At 40.6% G+C, this 24674-nt stretch overlaps 1 protein-coding gene across 8 annotated transcripts in view; it reads left to right on the forward strand.

Annotated features, from left to right (window-relative positions):
* Positions 1-24674, forward strand: part of LOC133663442 (unconventional myosin-Ic-like) — a 158910-nt gene that overhangs the window by 119549 nt on the left and 14687 nt on the right. For all 8 annotated transcript variants that reach the window (XM_062067906.1, XM_062067913.1, XM_062067907.1 and 5 more), the window contains 14 exons: positions 1-127; positions 2124-2222; positions 3258-3371; positions 4365-4436; positions 4540-4659; positions 6921-6994; positions 9736-9841; positions 10733-10813; positions 15300-15391; positions 15527-15621; positions 17367-17413; positions 17508-17588; positions 17948-18053; positions 24496-24613. The exon at positions 1-127 is cut by the window's left edge and continues 53 nt beyond it. In XM_062067906.1, coding sequence (XP_061923890.1) covers positions 1-127; positions 2124-2222; positions 3258-3371; positions 4365-4436; positions 4540-4659; positions 6921-6994; positions 9736-9841; positions 10733-10813; positions 15300-15391; positions 15527-15621; positions 17367-17413; positions 17508-17588; positions 17948-18053; positions 24496-24613 — 1332 coding nt within the window. The remainder of the gene's footprint in view (positions 128-2123; positions 2223-3257; positions 3372-4364; positions 4437-4539; positions 4660-6920; positions 6995-9735; positions 9842-10732; positions 10814-15299; positions 15392-15526; positions 15622-17366; positions 17414-17507; positions 17589-17947; positions 18054-24495; positions 24614-24674) is intronic.

The raw sequence follows: 24674 nt of genomic DNA on the forward strand, positions 1-24674 counted from the left end.
GGTTCACCAGAACCACGGTGAGAGGAATTTTCACATTTTCTATCAACTGATTGAAGGAGGCGAGGAAGACCTGCTGAGACGCCTGGGCTTAGAGAGGAATGCTCAACAGTACCAGTATCTGGTGAAAGTAAGGATGCTACACTTTTGCAGGAGTAAAGTGTTTTTTGCAAGCATTTTATTATAATCAATGTTATAGCTAATACAGGGGAACCTGTTTATGTCGACGCCACTCGGACTGGCTGACTAACGTCAACATAATCCAGGGGTGTCAAACTCAAATCCCACAAAAATTCAAAACACACTTTACATGAATAATTGACAGCTACAATATTTCATATTCACAAAAAAGCATCAGATCCCGGGAGGTTTTGAAGTTCAGTCGGGGTGTTGCTAGACAAGAGCAATTTCCGGGAGTCCACTGCAGAATCCGGAAAAGTTGAGAAGTCTTAACGTGTCTAAAAAGCAAGCGTTTGTCAGCATGCCTTTTTGTTGTTGTTGTTACAATAATCACTTTTGACTGTATTTTCATGCATCTTAAAGTTGGGATTTTGTACAAACAGGGTTTAATCATTAAAGTGGTGTCGTTTTCATTCGTATACAATTAAACTACCGAATTGCTACTTTCGGTGGTAATGTGACACCCTTAGTAAGAACGGTTAATATACAATGAGTAATATTAATACCACTTTGGCCTTGTCAGTCAGTTGTATTACACAAGATGCTATAGTACAGTGGTGCCCAACCACCGGGCGCCGCGGACCGATTGGTACCGGGCCGCACAAGAAATAAAAAATAAAAAAATTAATTTATTTTTTATTTTTTTATTTTTTTAAATCAACATAAAAAACACAACACATACATTATATATCAATATAGATCAATACAGTCTGCAGGGATACAGTCTGTAAGCACACATGACTGTATTTCTTTATGGAAAAGAAAAAAAATCCCCCCACACCCCTCCTCCCACCGGTCCGCGGGACACATTTTCAAGCGTTGACCGGTCCGCTGCTACAAAAAGGTTGGGGACCACTGCTATAGTAGCATGGTCTTCCTATTTTCTGAAATTGGGCCGTATACATTTTGATTTGCATATAGTATGACACCTGTGACACAAGTGAATGACTACATTTCTGAATCCAGGTTATGACAGCCATGCTTTTATTTTGAAACTTACTTTGCACGTAACAGAAAGTAACCGTCTTCTATGTTTTAATACCTTAACTATATAGTAGTTAAGTCGCTTTTGTTGTTTCACGTTGTTAGTCAATCATGATAAAGTTGACTAGTACAACACATGTCAACATAAACAAACAGTTTTTTTAATAGAAATGACTACGTTGGGTCTCACAGTTCATGTTTACAAAAGCAGTTGCCCATTTAAGCTGATGTCAGCTTTAGCAGGCCTTTTTAGTAATAGGAACACGGTGGACCGGGACTTAATGAGTTTGTGTACATAGACAGGTTGTCAACATAAGCGACTGAAACATGTTGCACTTGATGAACAACTCTGTTTGCAAATAGTTTTTTGTCGAGGGCATAATAATAACTGAGGTAATTATCTAATCTAGCGATCCAGAATAAATACATTAACCACCCACAATATGTGCATGTTGTTAAAGGATAATAACTACAAAAGAAAAAACATGTTTCGTTCTCTTTTTTTTCCAGTTTTAGTGGTGTAAATCTAGCAACATCCAATGTATTTATTGTATGCCTCTGATATAGCCCTAAAGAAGAGTTGCAAGTAATTGCGCATGGGATTGTAACATGTTTCTGTTTGTGAGAGAGGGTATCCCAGTGGGAATGTTAGCTTAATAGGCTCCGTGTCGGTCTCATTCCTCGGGGGTGGGGTATATGTGCCTTCAGGCCTTCAGGCCTTGCCTCTCTGCACACTCACCCGCACGCAAACACACACGGACCAGGGAGTGAGTGAAAACACCTCAGATGTGTTGTGCAAATTAGTGTTTACATGTTCACACATTTCCACACCAGCTGTTTTGTGTACTTTTCTGGACCTGGGTTCATAAAAGCTTGAATTAAAATACCCCACATAAGGGGACTGTAATTACACAGTTGTTGATTACACAGGTTTTTACATGTATGTGTGTTTTTTTTATTAGGGTAACTGCCCCAAAGTGAGCTCCATCAATGACCGCAGTGATTGGAAGGTGGTGAGGAAAGCCTTGACTGTGATTGGCTTTAATGAGGATGAGGTCGAGGTAAGTGTAAATCTTGTTTTATCACCATTGGGAAGTGCAAAAGCTACAAAATAATGCTCAACATTAAAAGGGTATTTATACTTATTTTTTACATGATAATACAATATATCAGTGGTTTTTAAAGTGTGAGTAGTCCCTCCCTTTAAGTGCACTGGCAGCTCCCAGAGATTGTGTGGGATTAGGGAGTTGAATATAAACATAAAAAATGACATAAACCAATATAGTTACACCATAAGCCCACCAGATAATGACAAAGAAAAATAGATGACTCCAAGACTTAGACTTTCATAGTCTTTTTTTTTTTTACTGAATAATATCACATTTAGTAAATGTTTACATCCAATGCTTAAATATCTATAAACATTTTAAAAGACACACGTTTAAAATATCCAAATAGTTAGGTAACATTTTTAATAAAGGTGTTGCATGTTAAAATACATTGGATTAAAATGTTTTTAAAAAGCTGTTGGACATTAAATATCTTTGATTTGATAAAAAAAATTCAACTTTAAAAAAAAAAAATTGTGTTAACTTTTTATGACTTAAAAACTCAAATCATACGTATAAGGGAAATATATTTTTGCGTTTACACACGTGTTCTCGTTTGTAAGTGTGTATTGGGGTTTTACTGTTTGGATGTGTCTGAGAGGGTGCGGTAGTTGTTTGGCTCCTTAAGAGGGAAGCACACAATTTTAGACACTAAATGATTGAGTTTAGGGCTCTATGTGAGCAGTTTTTAAGACATGTTTGTCTGTACAATATGTTGATAAAAACATGAGTGTGTATATGTATACTTCCAATTCTCCTTCAGCGATGATGCTTTTTGAAGATGATCTTATCTGTTGAGTGCACATAAAGATTAAATCGACACTGAAGAGTCTTATCATAATGTTGTCAGTATTTGTTTCTTGCCTCCCCTTTTATATCTCACTCCCTCCATATTTTTCTTTCCAATATTTGATGATTGCCAGTCGCTTGTTGTAATTATTGTACATCCTACGCTTTCTCCTCCCAAATTATGTTTTGTTTGTGTAGGAGCTGTTAAACATAATCGCCAGTGTGCTCCATTTGGGTAACGTGCAGTACGGTGGTGGCGAGGAGGGAATTGCCTTCATCACGTCTGACACGCAGATCAAGTACTTGGCAAGGGTAAGATGTTACGCCAAGCAAGCACATCAGCACTCGTAACAAGGGGGAATAAGGCACTGGTGTACAATAACTAAGAATATTGGGCGCACACTGTTTAAGTATGCTTTGAATTAAATTATGATACCACACTAGTATTGGTATTGATGTTTGTTTTCTGACATTTCTATTCAAATTTCAAATAATGATATGCTAATAATAAAGCTGCAGCTACATAAGTGGATCCAGTTAACGTTCAAGTTCAAAAATCATCGTCATATAAGGCAGGTGTCTAAAGTGTGGCCTGGGGAATATTTTCAGTATGCAGCCCATTTTTTTTTGGCCTTTGACATAGTGTTAAGAATAAATTAATTCTTTATTAATGAGATATATTGTTAAATTGATTTGTTACCTATAACACAGACCTAAAATGTGAATGCTTTGTTCAGATAGCTTAGTGCAAATTGACTTACATTGGATTGGTTTTAGCATCTTTGATACACAAAATGTATCAAAGTGGACCCACATCCTTATAATTTTCTTTTTGCGGCTCTCATGTAGAAGTTTGGATACCTATTATTTAGAGAACGAACATACTATCCTGTATCCTGCCGAAAATAATTATATCCCTTAATGCTGACTCAGTGTTAGTTGCAGTAAACGTGCACGTTCCAGGTACTTTATTTTAAATATAGGTCTACATGTAATATATAACAAAATATTTAATTTAAATTATTTGCATAATTACTTATGTTTGACTTTTAGCATAAACAACCCAGTATTTTGATAAAAGCTGATTCTCCTTACTAGTGAGACGCCCTTTCTTGTTTTCCTTTTCCATACTTCTGCCAGCAGACAAAATTGACATGGAGCGCCATTCAGTCTTAAATGTTTCCCGAATCACACATATTCAACAAATACCACAACTATGATGTCACTACTGGTCAGCAGTCGAATGTCTAATTTTGTCTGTCATCTGTAGCACACTAGCCCGCTCATTTTTTTATGTCTTTCTAGTTGTTGGGCGTAAATGGAGCAGTGCTGACGGAGGCACTCACACACAAGAAGATAATTGCCAAGGGAGAGGAGGTGGGATTGGATACAAACTCAAACACAAAATGTACACACTGTCCGTGTTCCTATAATACATAATATTAAAATGTTTACTTTTATTGTCCAAATTTGTCATCAGCTTCTCAGCCCTCTGAACCTAGAACAGGCCTCTTCTGCTCGGGATGCTTTGTCTAAAGCAGTGTATGGACGCACATTCACCTGGCTGGTTAACAAGATCAACGCTTCACTGGCATACACGGTACTCACAAACACACACACACACGCGCACACACACACACACACACACACACACACACAACACACACACACACACACACACACACACACACACACACACACACACACACACACACAGAGTTCCTATGCAACTGTTATAGACAGCGTTTTAATTTTTTTCATAAGTGACAGCAGCGCGCCACCCTGTGGACATTTTTTAAGCAAACTTAATTCATACTTAATTTATACTCTGTATAAAGTTATATTTTTCTTATGGCTACATATGGTTGATGCACATGCTGATGAAAAGGTCACAGCTAACATAAAATATTAATTATCCAGCCATCTTAAATCTTTTTAACTAAATTAGTATGTCTTGTATTCAATGTTATTGTTTGTGATTTTTTTTTTTAGGTAAAACTAATTTTATGATAAAGACGTAAAACTCCAGTATTGTGACCAGAATAGCCACCATGTTTTTTCATGCTTTCATCTGGTGTCCATGTCCAAGGTTTACTGTGTTCACTCTACAAAACTAGAGTAATGAGTTTGACGATTATACAAAGTTTAGTCATGCTGCATTAATTACTAGGGATGGGTACCTTTCTCTTTTGAACCGATATGGTACCGATTCCCGGGAATCGGTACCAGTATTCAACGGTTCAAATTTCTTGTACTTTTGTGTGTGTTCATGTGGTAATTAATGTTGATTTGTTTAACAATAAAATATCATTTTTTATTTAATATTTAACAATGAGCTAATAATGATAAATGTGCTGTTCAATTGTTATATCTTGATATTTTTACACTTTTTTACAGTTTCATATGCAGTATTATATACTCCAGGTGTTTTTAACCTTTTTGATCTCAGGCCCAAGTTTTTCTCTACAGAGGGGCTCGCGGCCCACTCAAATAATAACACTGAATTAGTAATCTTACTCTTGATTTTATAGGTATCCAATAATAATATCTAACCTACTTTTAGTTTAAAAGGATAAACTTTGTCAAATGGTATGAAACCATGTTTTAATCACAATTATTATTTTTTATTTAACACATTAACCTTATGCTGATTATAAAAACAAGTACTAACCAAATATACTGCATGAGAAGGAACTCATAAATAACTGACAAAAAATCAATTTACATACAATTATGTAGTGCTAAAATATTAAACAAAATTAATAATAAATAATAAAAACACATGTTTCTTTACTCAACTGTTAATAAAATTCAGTCATTATTTTGACCTTAAAAAACGTTTATGACTTTAGCTCCAGCCTTCTTTTCGTTGTTTGATGTTGTCACTACTGCCACAAGTGGTGAAAAAGTGAATAACAACTGAGTATCGATGCGGCACATATGAACCACAGCTGAGAAACAGATATTTTTTGGCAGCTCCTCGGGGGTGCTCGCAGATTATCAATGGGCTCTGGCCCTTTGTTTAAGAAACACTGATATACCGGTAGTCGATTTTGCATGCAGTTGCAATTCCAAGATCCTAAATGGCAGTTGTATATATATATATGTGTGTTGCCTAGTCAGGTAGTACTCCTTGCCATTAAGGTCAATGTGCCAATTTCGTCTTTTGTTGCAACCAAAAACTATTTATACTGTAAGTATTGAACCTTTTACACACCATCTGTTTGATCGTAATCGGCATCTTATTTATAAATTACCAAACTTGGAGGTGTTAAAATTGCCATGGAAAATTGCATGGATCAGCATGGAACTAGCACATATTAAAAAGTGGAGCCTTACTTTAAGTTTGAGCAGTTTATATCGGACATACTTGCTTTGTTGACATTAAAATTTGCAGCAGTCCAACTGATTCCGCTCTGAGGGCTGCTTGAGTGCGTGTTTGCCTGTCAAATCATCATCATGGCATCCATCCATCCATTTTCTACCGCTTATTCCCTTCGGGGTCGCGGGGGGCGCTGGAGCCTATCTCAGCTACAATCGGGCGGAAGGCGGGGTACACCCTGGACAAGTCGCCACCTCATCGCAAGGCCAACACAGATAGACAGACAACATTCACACTCACATTCACACACTAGGGCCAATTTAGTGTTGCCAATCAACCTATCCCCAGGTGCATGTCTTTGGAGGTGGGAAGAATTGAAACATGGCAACATTTGATTTTACATGAATCGATACCCGCTAGTACAGACAGAATTAAGTCGGTGCCTATTAAAGTACCAAATTGAGTACCCATCCCGAGTAACCACATTGTAGTTTTATTCAAAGTACTTGTATCTTTAACATGTTTTTTGTAATTTACAGGATGACTCTTTCAAGCACTACTCTGTCATTGGGCTGCTGGACATTTATGGATTTGAGGTCTTCCAGCACAACAGGTGAACTATTTACTAGTTTAATAGTATTAAAAATGTTATATAAAATGTTTTGCTTCACAATAAACTCAACCTACTTCAGTGGTAAAGAGCTCAAGTCCCTACTGCTTGTAAGAAGGCTCTTGAGGCAAAATGTTAAGTGCCCTATCATGCAAAACAAACGTTTCTGACCTATTGGTGCCTGCTTATGTGTATTTGGGATCTGCATAAGTCCCGAAAATGTTAGACAAAACCGTGGAGGCATTGCAGAGATATACCTGTATATAAAACAATTTTGCCTTCCTTCAAACTCCCTCCAAATGGTCCGTTTGGAATTTTGTTCAAGTGTGATGTCAGCGGATTATCTATATATGGTAGAAATTACCCAAACATTCTTGCACAAGTCAGTCTATTTTAATTTGTGTAAAACTGGCTGTGCCACAACATCATGACCATGATGAAATCTAATGAAATATATTGCTTTGTTGGGTGCTTTAACCAGCACATGTCACTTCACAAACTTTCCTGCCTCATCTGAAGTAAAAAGTGCCTTACTTTTAAGTTTTATGATTTTTGGCAATGTGCCTTCAACTGTGGAGAAGTCGCTTCGAGTGTGCACCAAAAAGAGTCTTTATTCACCAACAACAAACTGTCACAAAAAGATGGATTTTTCGAAAAACTACTTTTAATGGCGGAGTCGGTGACTACTATTTTTGGCAATGGAAGAGACAATGAAACGATAGGTAATAACAGTAGGTTAAAAATGTGTGACTGATACGTTAGCAATGTTAGCTCGAGTTGTTCTGTAGCTTGCTGAGCCCTCTACTCTAAGACAATAACGTCACCGTCCTACGGCAAAATAAAGAATGATTTTCCTAAAAACTACTTTTTATTTTATTAATGCCTACTATTTTTGGCAATGGACCAGTTAGTTATATAATTTGTTATTACGTTCACAATGTAGCTTGTAGCGTGGTTTACTGTGTAGCCAGCTTGAACCTTTATTGTTTACTAGTAGTCAAAGCAGCAGCAGTAGTAAAAGTATTAACATGATATCGAATAGAAAAGCATTTTATTTTAATATACACATGTATATGTCCAGGATTTAGCATTGGAGAGAAAAAGACTCTGTAGAAATTTTACCTTAGCCAGCGTATCGTACCAGAAATGTCCGACTGGGCTTCCTTCCTTTCTGTCTTGCCGCGTCGGCTTAAGGAGGTAGGAGATGACACGAACCATGGTGAGCCGCTGGTCACGCTTCGTCATCTGGGATGTTGTGGTGTGGTAAAAGTCAAGTAATAATAAGATGGCTGGTGGCTATCACCAGTGTCCATAGTTCATACAGTCTTGGCAAAACAAAAACAACTACTGTACCCAACATACTGTAGGGATCGGAAGTGTAGTCAGCGTGAGGGGGGCGTGGTAAGGAGGGCTTCATTTGCATCTAACAACTCCGCCTCTTAAAACAAACTGTTTTTAGAAGCAACCAGAAAGTGTCTTAAAGATAGATCTTTACAGCAAAATCTCTGAAAACATTTTGACCAAAGAACTATCATTACACGATATGATATTAAGTATTTTCAAAATAGAAAAAAAATTATGATATGACCCCTTTAATGTTCCTCTTGTGTCCCATTGTTAGTCGAGTTTCTAAGGTGAATCCCTAACCCAGTGTTTTTCAACCTTTTTTGAGCAAAGGCACAATTTTTGCGTTGAAAAAATCCGGAGGCACACCACCAGCAGAAAACATTAAAAAACGAAACTCAGTTGACAGTAAAAAGTTGTCGCAATTGTTTGATATGACTTTAAACCATAACCAACCATGCATCAATATAGATCTTGTCTCAAAGTAGGTGTACTGTCACGACCTGTCACATCACGCCGTGATTTGTTTTGAGTTTGTTGCTGTTTTCCTGTGTGTATTGTTTTAGTTCTTGTCTTGCGCTCCTATTTTGATGACTTTTTCTTTTTGGGGGGGGTATTTTCTTGTAGCAGTTTCATGTCTTCCTTTTGAGCGATATTTCCCGCATCTACTTTGTTTTAGCAATCAATAATATTTCATTTGTTTTTATCCTTCTTTGTGGGGACATTGTTGATTGTCATGTCATGTTCGGATGCACATTGTGGACGCCGTCTTTGCTCCACAGTAAGTCTTTGCTGTCGTCCAGCATTCTGTTTTTGTTTACCGGTACTTTGTAGCCAGTTCAGTTTTAGTTTCGTTCTGCATAGCCATCCCTAAACTTCAATGCCTTTTCTTAGGGGCACTCCCCTTTTGTTTATTTTTGGTTTAAGCATTAGACACCTTTTTACCTGCACGCTGCCTCCCGCTGTTTCCGACATCTACAAAACAATTAGCTACCGGCTGCCACCTACTGATATAGAAGAGTATTACACGGTTACTCTGCCGAGCTCTAGACAGCACCGACATTCAACAACAATACATAATTTGCAGACTATAATTACTGGTTTGCAAAAAAATTTTTAACCCAAGTAGGTGAAATGAGATAATCTCCCACGGCACACCAGACTGTATCTCACGGCACACTAGTGTGTCGCGGCACGGTGGTTGAAAAACACTGCCCTAACCAATATGACGTTAATTCCCACATAAAATATAAAATATAGTATGGTATTATATACAGCATTGTAATTGATTTGATTAGAAATTAGTTACCCACTTTCCCAACAGCGAATTAATGTTTTAACTTGATTATCCAACGCTCTGCATTTGAACTAACACCTCTGCTGCTGTTGCTATGTTGCAGCTTTGAACAGTTCTGCATCAACTACTGTAATGAGAAGTTGCAGCAGCTCTTCATTGAGCTCACCCTCAAGTCTGAGCAGGAGGAGTACGAGGCAGAAGGCATAACGGTCAGACAGAGTCTCTTCTTTCTTTCATTTTGGCAGCATGCTTTTTATTGAATAATTGTTTTCTACCATGACAAAATGTGTTGCAATTTTTGTACAGCTATGAACAACTGCACTCAGTCAATGTGTGTACAGACCGTTTACATGACTGTACACTAGCTTGCTGCTACCCTTTACCATTTTATAAAAAAGGTGACTTAAATAGAAAGTGGTTGGATGACGCTATATCCAGGGGAAAGATTGCTGCTATGAATCCAGCGCAGGGCGCTGTGTGTGTGTTAACTCACCCCTTTTCTAGTCGGAAGATGCTGAGACAAGATGTGATATTGTGTATCTGCACGCTAAGTAATACTGTATAGTGTACAGGTGTAATTGTACATCTTCGAAGCACTATCGCTAGTTATGACCTCAGCTAGTCAAAGGCTGGGCTGCACACTTCCACATCTTGCCTTTCACAGCCATGGTAATGAACTCTTCCCCAGGCTGGTGGGAGTGCCCTCGATCTTTGCTCCCGATTTCCAAGTAAATGCATGATGCAAGAAAGACTTCTGTCTTTTACTTTCATTGTGTGTATCATGTGAGAATACAAGCGATGCATACCGCCACTAACACGAATCGCCAAATCTATTTAGGGCAGTACAAATTTATGTCTTCTTTCTTCAATTTTTGTTGCGCCCTGCAGAGAGACCGGAGGACCACTCTAGTCACAGCTGTTGTGTCCTTGGGCAAGACATTTTACCCACCTGCTCCCAGTGCCACCCACACTGGTTTAAATGTAACTTAGATAATGGGTTTCACTATGTATAGCGCTTTGAGTCACTAAAGAATAGCACTATATGCATTTTATTCACTTCACTTCACACTCCTAGGAATGCTTTGGTTCTGTCTTTCTAGTGGGAACCCGTCCAATACTTCAACAACAAGATCATCTGTGACTTGGTGGAGGAGAAGTTTAAAGGCATCATCTCCATTCTGGTGAGGAATTCTCCCATTCTCGTTACCTTTACCACAGAGGTTATCTTTCCATCTTTGTTCCAGTGAAGATGTGCAATTTGTTGCTGATCCTAATTTGGATTGCTCGTTATTGGCATATGTGTATTTGTAGCTATCAAATGAGTTCATGTCACATTCAAGTGATTTCTACCAAACATACTGTATCATGTGTTTTGCTAGATTAGTTTCAATTTCAAATGAATGCATTAATATTTAATAACAATTTCTCTTGATTTTTGTTATACAGTGGAAACCAATTCAGTCGACAAGAGTGTTGGTAATAACGGCGTTAGAGTATGACGGCGTTATTTTTTTCAGTAGCGAGTAATTTAATACCGGTCGTGAGGGATGCCGTCAAGCTGAAGAAGGAGTCCTATCGGGTTCTTTTGGCTCATAGGACTCCTGAGGCAGCGGACAGGTACCGACAGGCCAAGCGGTGTGCGGCTTCGGCGGTCGCGGAGGCAAAAACTCGGACATGGGAGGAGTTCGGGGAAGCCATGGAAAACGACTTCCGGACGGCTTCGAAGCGATTCTGGACCACCATCCGCCGCCTCAGGAAGGGGAAGCAGTGCACTATCAACACCGTGTACGGTGAGGATGGTGTTCTGCTGACCTCGACTGCGGATGTTGTGGATCGGTGGAGGAAATACTTCGAAGACCTCCTCAATCCCACCAACACGTCTTCCTATGAGGAAGCAGTGCCTGGGGAATCTGTGGTGGGCTCTCCTATTTCTGGGGCTGAGGTTGCTAAAAAGCTCCTCGGTGGCAAGGCCCCGGGGGTGGATGAGATCCGCCCGGAGTTCCTTAAGGCTCTGGATGCTGTGGGGCTGTCTTGGTTGACAAGACTCTGCAGCATCGCGTGGACATCGGGGGCGGTACCTCTGGATTGGCAGACCGGGATGGTGGTTCCTCTCTTTAAGAAGGGGAACCGGAGGGTGTGTTCTAACTATCGTGGGATCACACTCCTCAGCCTTCCCGGTAAGGTCTATTCAGGTGTGCTGGAGAGGAGGCTACGCCGGATAGTCGAACCTCGGATTCAGGAGGAACAGTGTGGTTTTCGTCCTGGTCGTGGAACTGTGGACCAGCTCTATACTCTCGGCAGGGTCCTTGAGGGTGCATGGGAGTTTGCCCAACCAGTCTACATGTGTTTTGTGGACTTGGAGAAGGCATTCGACCGTGTCCCTCGGGAAGTCCTGTGGGGAGTGCTCAGAGAGTATGGGGTATCGGACTGTCTAATTGTGGCGGTCCGCTCCCTGTATGATCAGTGCCAGAGTTTGGTCCGCATCGCCGGCAGTAAGTCGGACACGTTTCCAGTGAGGGTTGGACTCCGCCAAGGCTGCCCTTTGTCACCGATTCTGTTCATAACTTTTATGGACAGAATTTCTAGGCGCAGTCAAGGCGTTGAGGGGATCTGGTTTGGTGGCTGCAGGATTAGGTCTCTGCTTTTTGCAGATGATGTGGTCCTGATGGCTTCATCTGGCCAGGATCTTCAGCTCTCGCTGGATCGGTTCGCAGCTGAGTGTGAAGCGACTGGGATGAGAATCAGCACCTCCAAGTCCGAATCCATGGTTCTCGCCCGGAAAAGGGTGGAGTGCCATCTCCGGGTTGCGGAAGAGACCCTGCCCCAAGTGGAGGAGTTCAAGTACCTCGGAGTCTTGTTCACGAGTGGGGGAAGAGTGGATCGTGAGATCGACAGGCGGATCGGTGCGGCGTCTTCAGTAATGCGGACGCTGTATCGATCCGTTGTGGTGAAGAAGGAGCTGAGCCGGAAGGCAAAGCTCTCAATTTATCGGTCGATCTACGTTCCCATCCTCACCTATGGTCATGAGCTTTGGGTTATGACCGAAAGGACAAGATCACGGGTACAAGCGGCCGAAATGAGTTTCCTCCGCCGGGTGGCGGGGCTCTCCCTTAGAGATAGGGTGAGAAGCTCTGCCATCCGGGGGGAGCTCAAAGTAAAGCCGCTGCTCCTCCACATCGAGAGGAGCCAGATGAGGTGGTTCGGGCATCTGGTCAGGATGCCACCCGAACGCCTCCCTAGGGAGGTGTTTAGGGCACGTTCGACCGGCAGGAGGCCACGGGGAAGACCCAGGACAGGTTGGGAAGACTATGTCTCCCGGCTGGCCTGGGAACGCCTCGGGATCCCCCGGGAGGAGCTGGACGAAGTGGCTGGGGAGAGGGAAGTCTGGGCTTCCCTGCTTAGGCTGCTGCCCCCGCGACCCGACCTCGGATGGGCGGAGGAAGATGGATGGATGGATGGATGGAGTAATTTAATTAATTACTGTTCCCAACTTTGCAACACCGTTGCTGTTACTGAAAATTTGAAGTGGCTCGTTATTACAGTTTGGTTGAATGACGCGCAAGGTGTCAGTTTTCGGCCACACATCAGCTGTATACAGAGAGAAGTGATGATGACGCCGATGTAAATACGCTGTTGATGATTGGCTGGGTGGGCGGTTTTGTACTTTCAATATTAAATGTCGTTACTTTATGGAATATTTGTTTTATACATTTTTATTTCTATGCATATCATACGGCACACTGCAATCTTTTGAATTCAGATAAATGTAAAAATACTGTATATGGTGTTTTTATTCTTCAATCAGTTAGTGCGTCTGCCTCACAATATGAAGGTCCTGGGTTCGATCCTGCGCTCGAGATCTTTCTGTGTGGAGTTTGCATGTTCTCCCCTTGACTCCGTGGGTTCCCTCCGGGTACTCCGGCTTCCTCCCACCTCCAAAAACATGCACCTGGGGATAGGTTGATTGGCAACACTAAATTGGCCCTGGTGAATGAATGTGAGTGTGAATGTTGTCTGTCCATCTGTGTTGGCCCTGTGATGAGGTGGCGACTTGTCCAGGGTGTACCCTGCCTTCCGCCCGATTGCAGCTGAGATAGGCTCCAGCACCCCCCCCACCCCCGCGCGATCCCAAAAGGGATAAGCGGCAGAAAATGGATGGATGGACAGTTAATGTAAACATCTTTGATGTTAAAGATGTTATTAAACACGATAACGTATAAAATAAGGTCACAGTTACTTTGCTGAGTAATTAATTACTGTTACAATGAGGTAACTGAGTTACTAAATGAATTACTTTTTGGGAGAACTAATTTAATTTTTATGGTAAGATGACCGTCATTGGTCGACAACCAGTCTATGTTGATAGGGGTGTTCCAATACCACTTTTTCCATCCCGATGCAATTCCATTATTGGAGCATTGAGTATTGGCCAATACCAATATTGAGCCAATACAATATCAGCACAAATCATACATGCTTTTATTCTTTTATAGTGTGGAATGTTAGAAAATCATTGACGAGTGAAATTACTCCTACAGAGAACAATAGTAAATATGAAAAACACTAACCTATTCATTATTAACCGTCTGGAATGGATGTATGCTGTATTTCCGCTATGATTCATTAACCAATTACAATTAATTTATATAGCCCTTAATCACAAGTGGCTCAAAGGGCTTCACACACCACAATGACATCCCCTTATATGAACCCACATCCAGGCAAAGTAAAACTCTGTTAAAAAAGCCAGGGCTGGGAAAAAGAACAAACCTTGGGAAGGGGCCGCAGATGTAGGGACCCCCGGGCTGGGTGACCAGCAGCAATGGATGTCGAGTGGGTACAATTATTGAATTGTTACATTAACAAATAATGTAAGAGTCCAGTCCATCGGGTAGCCAGAAGAGAGTCGTAGGGGGATCTTCTCGCAAGTCGACAATGCAGAGACGTCACCAGCTGATGCATAGAAGAGTGGTTCACTCTAGGTCTCGACTTGGAACAGCTAGCAAATCTTCCATACTGGTACCTCTCTAGAGATTATCTGTGACCACCTGGTATCCTCTCCATGCTGGAGGGAGAGGACAGAGCAGAAAAGTAAAGCGGCAGGTCAACTGGTCTAACAGGATTTATCCAAAAGCTATTAAATTAAGCTCACAACATAGTGAACTGAACAATGCAAACATGTTTTCTTTCGCAGTGTGAAATGACAACAGCAACATAAATACTGCCAAGTTATACAGCATTAAAACATGCACACATTGACTTCTGTTTCAGTGATTCAAAATAAAAGCTTAGTAGTGTTAACCTGGATTCTACCACAGCAACTAATAACAACCTTTTATTTTTTAGATGGGAAGAAAGATTTGTGCGTGCATGAAAGCTTTGTAATTTTAGTTAACAGCAACAGCTCTGTTAAATACAACAATTTCCACAAATGTTGTCATTTTTTTTGATATTTTCAATATAAAGACAACATTTGATGACATTACTGCCTTAGGTTTGAAAAGTCACAATTCATTGTGCTAGCAATGGCTAGTTTCGTGTTCATTTGTGTCAGCCTTTTAATTGTGGTAAACTCTCAATATACATGAGGGATTACAAGCAACTCATTATCGTTTAATTCCACTGCTGTAGTGTCTGGCCAACTGCTCTTATGCTTTGTCTGTTCAGGATGAAGAGTGTCTGAGACCTGGAGATGCCAGTGACATCACCTTCTTAGAGAAGCTGGAAGACACCGTAGGAGGTCATCCGCACTTTGTCACGTCAGTTCAATTCCCACATTCCACAATTTACCAAATGTCCTCAAGCTTGGTCTCATATGACTGTGGTACTACGCACCTTGTACAACCCCTGATTTAAGCTATGTTAATTATGTATTTTTCTGTGGTTTACTGCAGCCACAAGCTAGCTGATGCAAAGACTCGGAAGGTAATGGGTCGTGATGAATTCCGACTGCTGCATTATGCCGGAGAGGTCAACTACAACGTCAATGGTACATATGCGCTTTTGTGCGCAGCCTTAGACAAAAACATAGAAAAACATCCAATTTCACCAAGCTACAATTAGAACGCAATGTATTGCATGACAACCTTAGCATGTAAAGTTTTTCAAGTACTTTTTCAATCTCATCCTTTTTAGTAATAACATAACTATTTTTTTTTTCAACCAAAAATGTGATATTACAGTAAAAGTTGTAAACATCACCTTGTGTCGCAGTGATCCAAAGGTGTAGTGCGGCGGTCTCAAACCTGGGGCCCGAGTGCCATTTGCGGTCCGCAGGCCCATATTTTGTGGCCCCGTACTTAACTTCATAGTTTAGTGCACAGGTGTCAAACCCAAGACCCGACACATCATTTTATAATGCCTGCGAACGCCTAGAAATAATAATCCTCAATAAAGTATTTTACTATCTATCTCCATTTAGACAGAAAAAAAATATATATATATCTGTATATATAGTAAACTATTTCAAACTATTGTATTATCTAATGATGCAAAAAAATAATATATTATCATACATTCCAATTTTTTTGGTCAAAATGAAAACAAATACTGAAATACTTGCTTGACTTATGATTTAAATCACGTTATCCATCAAATTATACACTGTAAAAATTAAAATAGAATTTACGGTGACATTTTACGGTAGAAAAACAGTGGTACCATCTTACATTTACAATAATACACTGTAAAACCAACAACCATAGATTTTACAGTTAAGAAAAAGCCCTGACAACTCAGTCGTCAGAGTTTTTCCGTACATTTTTTCCTGTTTACATCAATATGCCGTAAAAAAAACCTTAAATTTTACAATAAAATTCTGCCGACTGAGCTGCCCGTTTTTATCGCAAAATATAAAAAATGTTTTTCTACAGTGTCCGTTAAAAATATATATATATATATATAAATACACGGATCAAATACGTGGGCAATTCTGCAACAATATCATTAAGCGAATCCTTGTACATTTATAAGCATATATTATTCACTGGTACATAACTGCGATGTGGCCCTCAATGAAAACGAGTTTGACACCGCTGGTTAAGTATAATTGCGGCATGCACACCCTAGGCGGCTAACAGTTAAATATATTATAGCAATCTTGAATCCCACTATAAAGAACGGTCCAAACACAAAATTACAAAGAAACAAACACACATTGGGCACCACAAAGATCAGAAACCAAGCGGAAGTGTCTCTGACCAGTGTGAAAATATACAATTTTTACATTTAATTTTACTTTTATAATCACTATTATAGCTGTTGGTCACCACAGTTGCTGGTAGAAGTAGTTAACACATTTAATCACGGGGTTCAGAAGTGAATACTTTGTGCGGCCCAGCCTCACCCCAACTCTATCTCTAGTGGGCCCCAGGTAAATTGAGTTTGAGACCTCTGGTGTAGTGTGTTGAAGAGTATAGTTATAGTTTAGTTAATTTCTAACATGATTTAAAAAGCATCACAGTTGTATACTTAGACAGATCAATATGTCCAAAAAGGAGCAGGAAGAAGCAGATGTTATATCATCCTGGTCCTTGAAAATAAAAATAAAACATTACTGAGAAGGAAAGCATGGTGGGGGACATGTTATGTCATTTTGACAGAAGGAGAATTGACAAATATAATTTGCTGTAGAACTAAATGGAAGCAGATGTGACATAATATTATTCATATTATTAACAAACTGACACATTGTACTTGATTACATTGATATTCATCAATCAATCTTCTCTTCAGGTTTTCTGGACAAGAACAATGACCTGCTCTTTAGAAACTTAAAGGAGGTAAGAATGATTGAGAAAACAATAAGCAATATCTGCCTTGAATGGCTTTTGTCTGATTTGGGGGTTAAAAGTTGTTTTAATTTTGTATTTTAAGGTTATGATCATGTCGGAGAACAAGATCCTAAACCAGTGTTTCGACAGAGGGGAGCTGAGTGACAAAAAACGTCCAGACACAGTAATATTCCACACTCTCGTACATCTCGGCATATTTTCCCACAACAGAACAGGCAGCAGTGTTGTTCCCTTTCTCGTTGTTGAGTGGGATTTTCTCTTGCTGCCTTCTCGCTGAGGAATGCCCTTAACACACATCCAGAGTGGCTTGAACAGGGTACTGTCACAGGCTGGTCCCTCTCCTCCACTCTACATAGCCAGTGTTCACACTCTCCACCCTGCTGACATGAGCATTACTGTCTTTGCTATCCACCCATCTAAGACTTCCATTTACTCGCTAATCTCATGCGCGAACGGACCTGTCACTACCTGATTTAGACTCCTGTTCTCATCCTTCTGTTTTGCTTGTGTCCATCTTCCCAGGCAGCGACCCAGTTCAAGGCCAGTCTGGCGAAACTTATGGAGATCCTCATGTCTAAGGAGCCGTCATATGTCCGCTGCATCAAGCCCAATGACTCCAAGCAAGCAAGTAAGAAGTAATTTCTTGTTTTTTTCTAAAATTTTAAACAAACTATTGAATTGAAAATAATCATAGACAGCTCAAATTACAACTGTTAATCTCCTCCGTGGCTTATATAGTGGTTTTCTCCTAAGTAATGTATTTATTTCTAACCTTTTGCAAGTAAAATATATGTGACAAACCATCTGTGTTTAACCTAGCTATGAGGATACTGTTTGCATTACAGTTCTTTACAATTTTTTGTTTTTTTTACAATGGAACCCGCTCATTTCAGTCTCGCTTATGTCAACAACCCATCTAAGTTGACCAGTCCACCTTTTTCTTCCTATTACTTAAAAAAACAACACACTTACTTGGTGAAATATGTGTGTTGAGATAGTGTTTTTGTTTTATTATTTATATATACAGTACATATTGCAATCATGAGTGCGCAATATGTATTATTTATTACTCATTTTTAGTTTTTCTTTTCTTACTGTATTTAAAAATCGGCATTTTCCCATTGTGGGATAAATAAGGTTACAAAATCTCTTAAAATACACACAAGGCAATGCTGTTTATCCAATTCCATCCAATCTTTATTTTTAATAGCACAATTTAAAAACAGTAAAACTTTCACAAAGGGCTGCACGATAGTTAAAAATACACATTTAAAACCAAGATAAAACTAGAGATAGTCTATAATAAAAACAAACATTCAACTTATAAAAGTAAATCTATAAAAGAACAAAAAATAGACCGACATCACAGAACTCTCATGCTGGTCTAAAAGCCAAGGAGTAAAACTATGTTTTAAGGCGTGAGGCCACGCCCCCTCCAGCTCAATGCGGACCTGAGTGGGGACAGCCTGTTCTGACGTCCGCTTTCCCACAATATAAACAGCTTGCCTGCCCAATGACGTCATAACATCTACGGCTTTTAGAGAGTAGAGTGCACAACTGCGCACACAACAAGGAGACGAAGCAGAAGAACGAGGAAGTTACAGACATGGCGACGCCGTCGACGAGCAAGATAAAGAAATACACTTGCAAGTTCCAAAACGAATGGAAACAAGAATTTCAGTTCATCCAGGACAGTTCGAAGGGGAAGGGGTATGTATGTTGCCTGTACATTTTGTAGAACAGACTTCTCCATTGAACACGGTGGCCGAAATGATATACTCAGTCATGAACGGAGAAGTTAAACAGGACAATACTGCCATCTACTGGATAGCCTCCGGAACACTGAAATTCAAGTATTTATTTTATTTATATGTATAATAAATAATAAAATAAATATATATATATATATATATATATATATATATAGCTAGAATTCACTGAAAGTCAAGTATTTCATACATATATATATCAGAATCAGAATAGTTTTATTGCCATTGTTTGAGAACGGGTTCACAAACTAGGAATTTTTCTTGGTGCAAACGTGCGACATAAAACACATATAGCACATATTTGGTAATAAAAAGAGCTGTGACTGAGCTATCAGATAGACTTAGAAGGGATTCAAGGAATTCAAGGAGCTGCTGTTAGGAGTTATTGTTCATTTGCCTGATGGCCGAGGGGAAAAAACTGTTCAGGTGGCGGGAGGTGTGGGTCTGGATGGAGCGTAGTCTCCTGCCTGAGGGGAGAGGGGAGAATAGTGTGTGTCCAGGGTGAGAAGAGTCAGCTGTTATCCGACCCACACGCCTCCTGGTCCTGGAGGAGAACAAGTCCTGGAGGGATGGGAGCTTGCAGCCAATCACCTTCTCAGCAGCACGTACGATGCGCTGCAGTCTATTCTTATCCTGGACTGTGGCGCCGAGGAACCACACTGTGATGGAGGAGGTCAGGATGGACTCTATGATGGCTGAGTAAAACTGCACCAGCATCTCGGTCGGCACCTTAAGTTTCCTCAGCTGCCGCAGGAAGTACATCCTCTGCTGGGCCTTCTTGATGAGGGAGCTGATGGTCAGCTCCCACTTGAGGTCCTGGGTGATGGTGGTGCCCAAGAAACGGAAGGAGTCCACAATGGGGACGGGGGTGGGAGAGTCAATCAGGGTGAGGGGGGATGGTGGGGCTGTGACTTTCCTGAAGTCCATGATCATCTCCACTGTTTTCTGGGCGTTCAGCTCCAGGTTGTTGAGGCTGCACCAGGACGTCAGCCGGTCCACCTCTCTCCTGTAGGCGGACTCATCGCTAATATATATATATATATATGAAATACTTGAGTTGGTGAATTCTAGCTGTAAATATACTGCCCTATTAACCACACCCCTAACCACGCCCCCACCCCAACCACGCCCCCCGCCCCACCCCCGACCACGCCTCCCCCACCCCCCACCTCCCGGTATCGGAGGTCTCAAGGTTGGCAAGTATGGCTTAAATAGGGGTGTGGGTTTTTTGCGCCAGTATAAAGGCAAGCAGCAGCATTTTGGAGTAACTGCAAATGTCAGAGAGACCTGGTTCACTACAAGTGAATTTCAGTAGTCTAAATTTGATGAAATACACTATATTGCCAAAAGTATTTGGCCACCCATCCAAATAATGAGAATCAGGTGTCCTAATCACTTGGCCCGGCCACTTAGGCACTTAGGCATGGAGACTGTTTCTACAAACATTTGTGAAAGAATGGGCCGCTCTCTGGAGCTCAGTGATTTCCAGCGTGGAACTGTCATAGGATGCCACCTGTGCAACAAATCCAGTTGTGAAATTTCCTTGCTCCTAAATATTCCAAAGTCAACTGTGGGCTTTATTGCAAGAAAATGGAAGAGGTTGGGAACAACAGCAACTCAGCCACGAAGTGGTAGGCCACGTAAACTAACAGAGAGGGGTCAGCGGATGCTGAAGCGCATAGTGCAAAGAGGTTGCCGATTTTCTGCACAGTCAGTTGCTACAGAGCTCCAAACTTCATGTGACCTTCCAATTAGCCCACGTACAGTACGCAGAGAGCTTCATGGAATGGGTTTCCATGGCCGATCAGCTGTATCTAAGCCATACATCACCAAGTGCAATGCGAAGCGTCGGATGGAGTGGTGTAAAGCACTTCGCCACTGGACTCTGGAGCAGTGGAGACGCCTCTGGAGTGATGAATCACGCTTTTCCATCTGGCAGTCTGATGGACGAGTCTGGGTTTGGAGGTTGCCAGGACAATGCTACATTTCGAACTGCATTGTGGTGAGTGTGAAATTTGGTGGAGGAGGAATTATGGTGTGGGGTTGTTTTTCAGGAGTTGGGCTTGGCCCCTTAGTTCCAGTGAAAGGAACTTTGAATGCTCCAGGATACCAAAACATTTTGGACAATTCCATGCTCCCAACGTTGTGGGAACAGTTTGGAGCAGGCCCCTTCCTCTTCCAACATGACTGAGCACCAGTGCACAAAGCAAGGTCCATAAAGACATGGATGACAGAGTCCGGTGTGGATTAACTTGACTGGCCTGCACAGAGTCCTGACCTGAACCCGATAGAACACCTTTGGGATGAATTACAACGAAGACTGAGAGCCAGGCCTTCTTGACCAACATCGGTTTGTGACCTCACCAATGCGCTTTTAGAAGAATGGTCGAAAATTCCTATAAACACACTCTGCAACCTTCTGGACAGCCTTCCCAGAAGAGTTGAAGCTGTAATAGCTGCAAAAGGTGGACCGACATCATATTGAATCCTATAGGTTAGGAATGGGATGGCACTTCAAGTTCATGTGTGAGTCAAGGCAGGTGGCCAAATACTTTTGGCAAGTATGTGTAAAAGTATTGTCATTAAGAGATAAAACTGATTTGATTTTAGCGAAAATCTAAGACGTTAACAACTGGATTAATCTGTAAGAATTAGGGTTTGAATTTGGGTTTATGTTGACAACTATGTCCACCTGTTAACGGAGTCCTGGTTCAGCGTGTTATTTTATTACTATGAATTAGGGCTGCTAGCAAACACTATCTGAAAGGATAACTGTATGTTTTTGGGGAATTTTTACCATTATTCACAATCTTCATATGAGACAAGAAAACATGTCTTTCCCTTTTGTGTGCGTTCTCAAAGAAAAAATGCCCTTTGCTTGTGTTGTTTTCTGTTGTACGAACCGTTCAAATTGCAAAAAGGATAAACGTTTCTTCTTAACCTCGAAAGGTTATCAAAAAGGGCGGAAAAGTGCAAAATTTGTTGAAACAACGACGAGAAAAGCACGCAGCTCACACTCCAGTCTAAGGGAGCATAGTCGAAGAATGCATGAATTTCCAATGATCACTTCGTCAAAGGTTTGTTTGATATACTTTTAATAGGTGTTACTTCCCATATAAGTATTATCTTGATATTATTTGTATTTCTTAAACACGTTTGCTACGAGTGTTTCGAAAAGCACCAACTCGATGTGTCTAAATATAAGAAAGCAAATGTGAGCCAAAGCTAATAAAAGAGTTAAGCTTTTACCAAAGGCAACAATCATATATAACGCTTTCAGCACATACACAAAGTTGACATCTATAGTTACATTTTGATAAAGACGGAGAAAAACTTGCTACTCCTCAACAGCATGTTCAACAGCAACAAACATGGCAGCTTAGACGCAAAGTTAAATCATGAAATGCAACCTTACCCGAACAAAAACAATGCACATTTATCTGGGAGAGTCTTGATACCAATTTCCTTGACACACAAATAATTTGCAGACTTCCATGCTTTTCAAAGTTTCCATCTGTTTTTTCGTGTAAAATGGTGTCTTGAGCACAATCGTTCGATATGTCTGGGAACGCGACCGACGTAATCCTTTATCACTCGACAAATCCTTTTTTTGATGAAGTATAGGGATCTTTTCCATTGCATATTTTGATTTTTTTGCTTGTATCTGCTTTTTGCAGGAAGATTTAAGCTTCTTGTGTACTCATATAGTTTGCGCGCTGCTTGCTGTACAACAGCCATCTTAGCTTAGTTGACCACCATTGGTTTTCACTTCCCGGAAGAAGTCATGTTCCAGAATACAAGCAATTGGCTTGGTTTCCCCCAAACCTGATTTCTGGCAATAATGCCAAAGAGTTCGATCTTTGTCTAATCACACAGGACAATTTTGTCTCTCATGGTCTGACCGTCTTACAGGTGAATTATGGCAAACTTTTACAAAGGAATGGCTTCCGTCTGGCCACTCTGCCATACAGGCCTGATTGGTGGTTTGCTGCAGAGATGGTTGTCTTCCTGGAAAGTGCACCTCCTTCCACAGAGGAATGCTGTCGCTCTGTCAGGGTGACCATCAGGTTCTTGGTCAGCTCCTTAACTAGGGCCCTTCTCCCCGAGCTCTCAGTTTAGATCGCCGGCCAGCTCTAGGAAGAGTCCTGGTGGTTCCAAATGTTTTTCCATTTACGGGTGATGGAGGCCAATGCGCTCATTGGGACCTTCAATGTAGTACATATTTGTCTGTACCCTTCCTCAGATTTGTGCCTCTAGGAAGACCTATTTTGGAGTTATACAGACAATTTCTTTGACTTCCTCTTTGGTTTGTGCTCTGCCATTCACTGTCAAGTGTGGGACCTTATACTTTACTATAGACAGGTGTGTGGCTTTCCAAATAATGTCCAACCAACTGAATTTACCAAAGGTGGACTCCAATTAATTTGTAGGAACATCTCAAAGATGATTAGTTGAAACAGGATGCACCTGACCTAATTTTTGACCATAATGGCAGAGGCTGTGAATACTTGTACATGTGATTTCTTAGTTTTTAATTGTTAATGATTTTGCAAACATTTCTAAAAATTTACTTGTTCATGTTGTCATTATGTGGTATTGTGTGTAGAGTTTTGAGGGCAAAAATTTATTTATTCCATTTTGAAATAAGCCTGTAACATAAGAACATTTGGAAAAAGTGAAGCGCTGTGAACACTTTCCGGATGCACTGTATAATAAATGGCTACTTTTGTTTTTTGGTAATGTCGACAACCAAGTCGACCAACAGCAAGTCAAAGGAATGTTGACATAAAAGAGTTTTACTGTACTATGTTATTGGATGATAAATGTACGTTTTATAGAAAGTATACACGTCAAGTATGCATTCTATAGGGAGGATAACTGGAGTGAGAAGCAGAATGTTGGTGTTTTCAAGTTACTATTTGCTGAAATAGCCAATAAGTGTTATGTCAGGTTTATTTAAACCCTCTCGTTAAGGCAGCTGAAGCAGCTTAGCAGCATCCACTTGCTAATATTTTCTTCATAGACGTCATGTTAATCCTGTGGTTTTGCTAATTCCAACTAAAACACTTTTTTCAATACGTTACTGGACACCATACAAGCTCTTCTGTAGTCGTCAATATATTTTACTGGCCTTTGTTTGACCCTACAGTTGTCCTTTTGTTTCTTTAACAATGTCTCTCTGTCCTTCGTCACTCCTACTCCTGATTTTTGCTTGTTCATTCTCTCTGACAGCCTTTACAGTGTTTTGTTAGACTGACTTTAACCTGACTCAGCCTTCTTCCACCCCCCTATTGTTTGCAGGTCGTTTTGACGACGTTCTGATCCGTCACCAAGTCAAGTATCTGGGATTGATGGAAAATCTGAGGGTGAGGCGAGCGGGCTTTGCTTACAGGCGGCGTTATGAGGTCTTCCTGCAGAGGTGACAAGATTTTTTTTTTTTTTCTTTAATCCTTTAGTTACGTTATGTGCGTTTTGATGGT

The sequence above is a fragment of the Entelurus aequoreus genome, linkage group LG13 (genome assembly GCF_033978785.1).
Source record: "Entelurus aequoreus isolate RoL-2023_Sb linkage group LG13, RoL_Eaeq_v1.1, whole genome shotgun sequence".
Classification (NCBI taxonomy): domain Eukaryota; kingdom Metazoa; phylum Chordata; class Actinopteri; order Syngnathiformes; family Syngnathidae; genus Entelurus; species Entelurus aequoreus.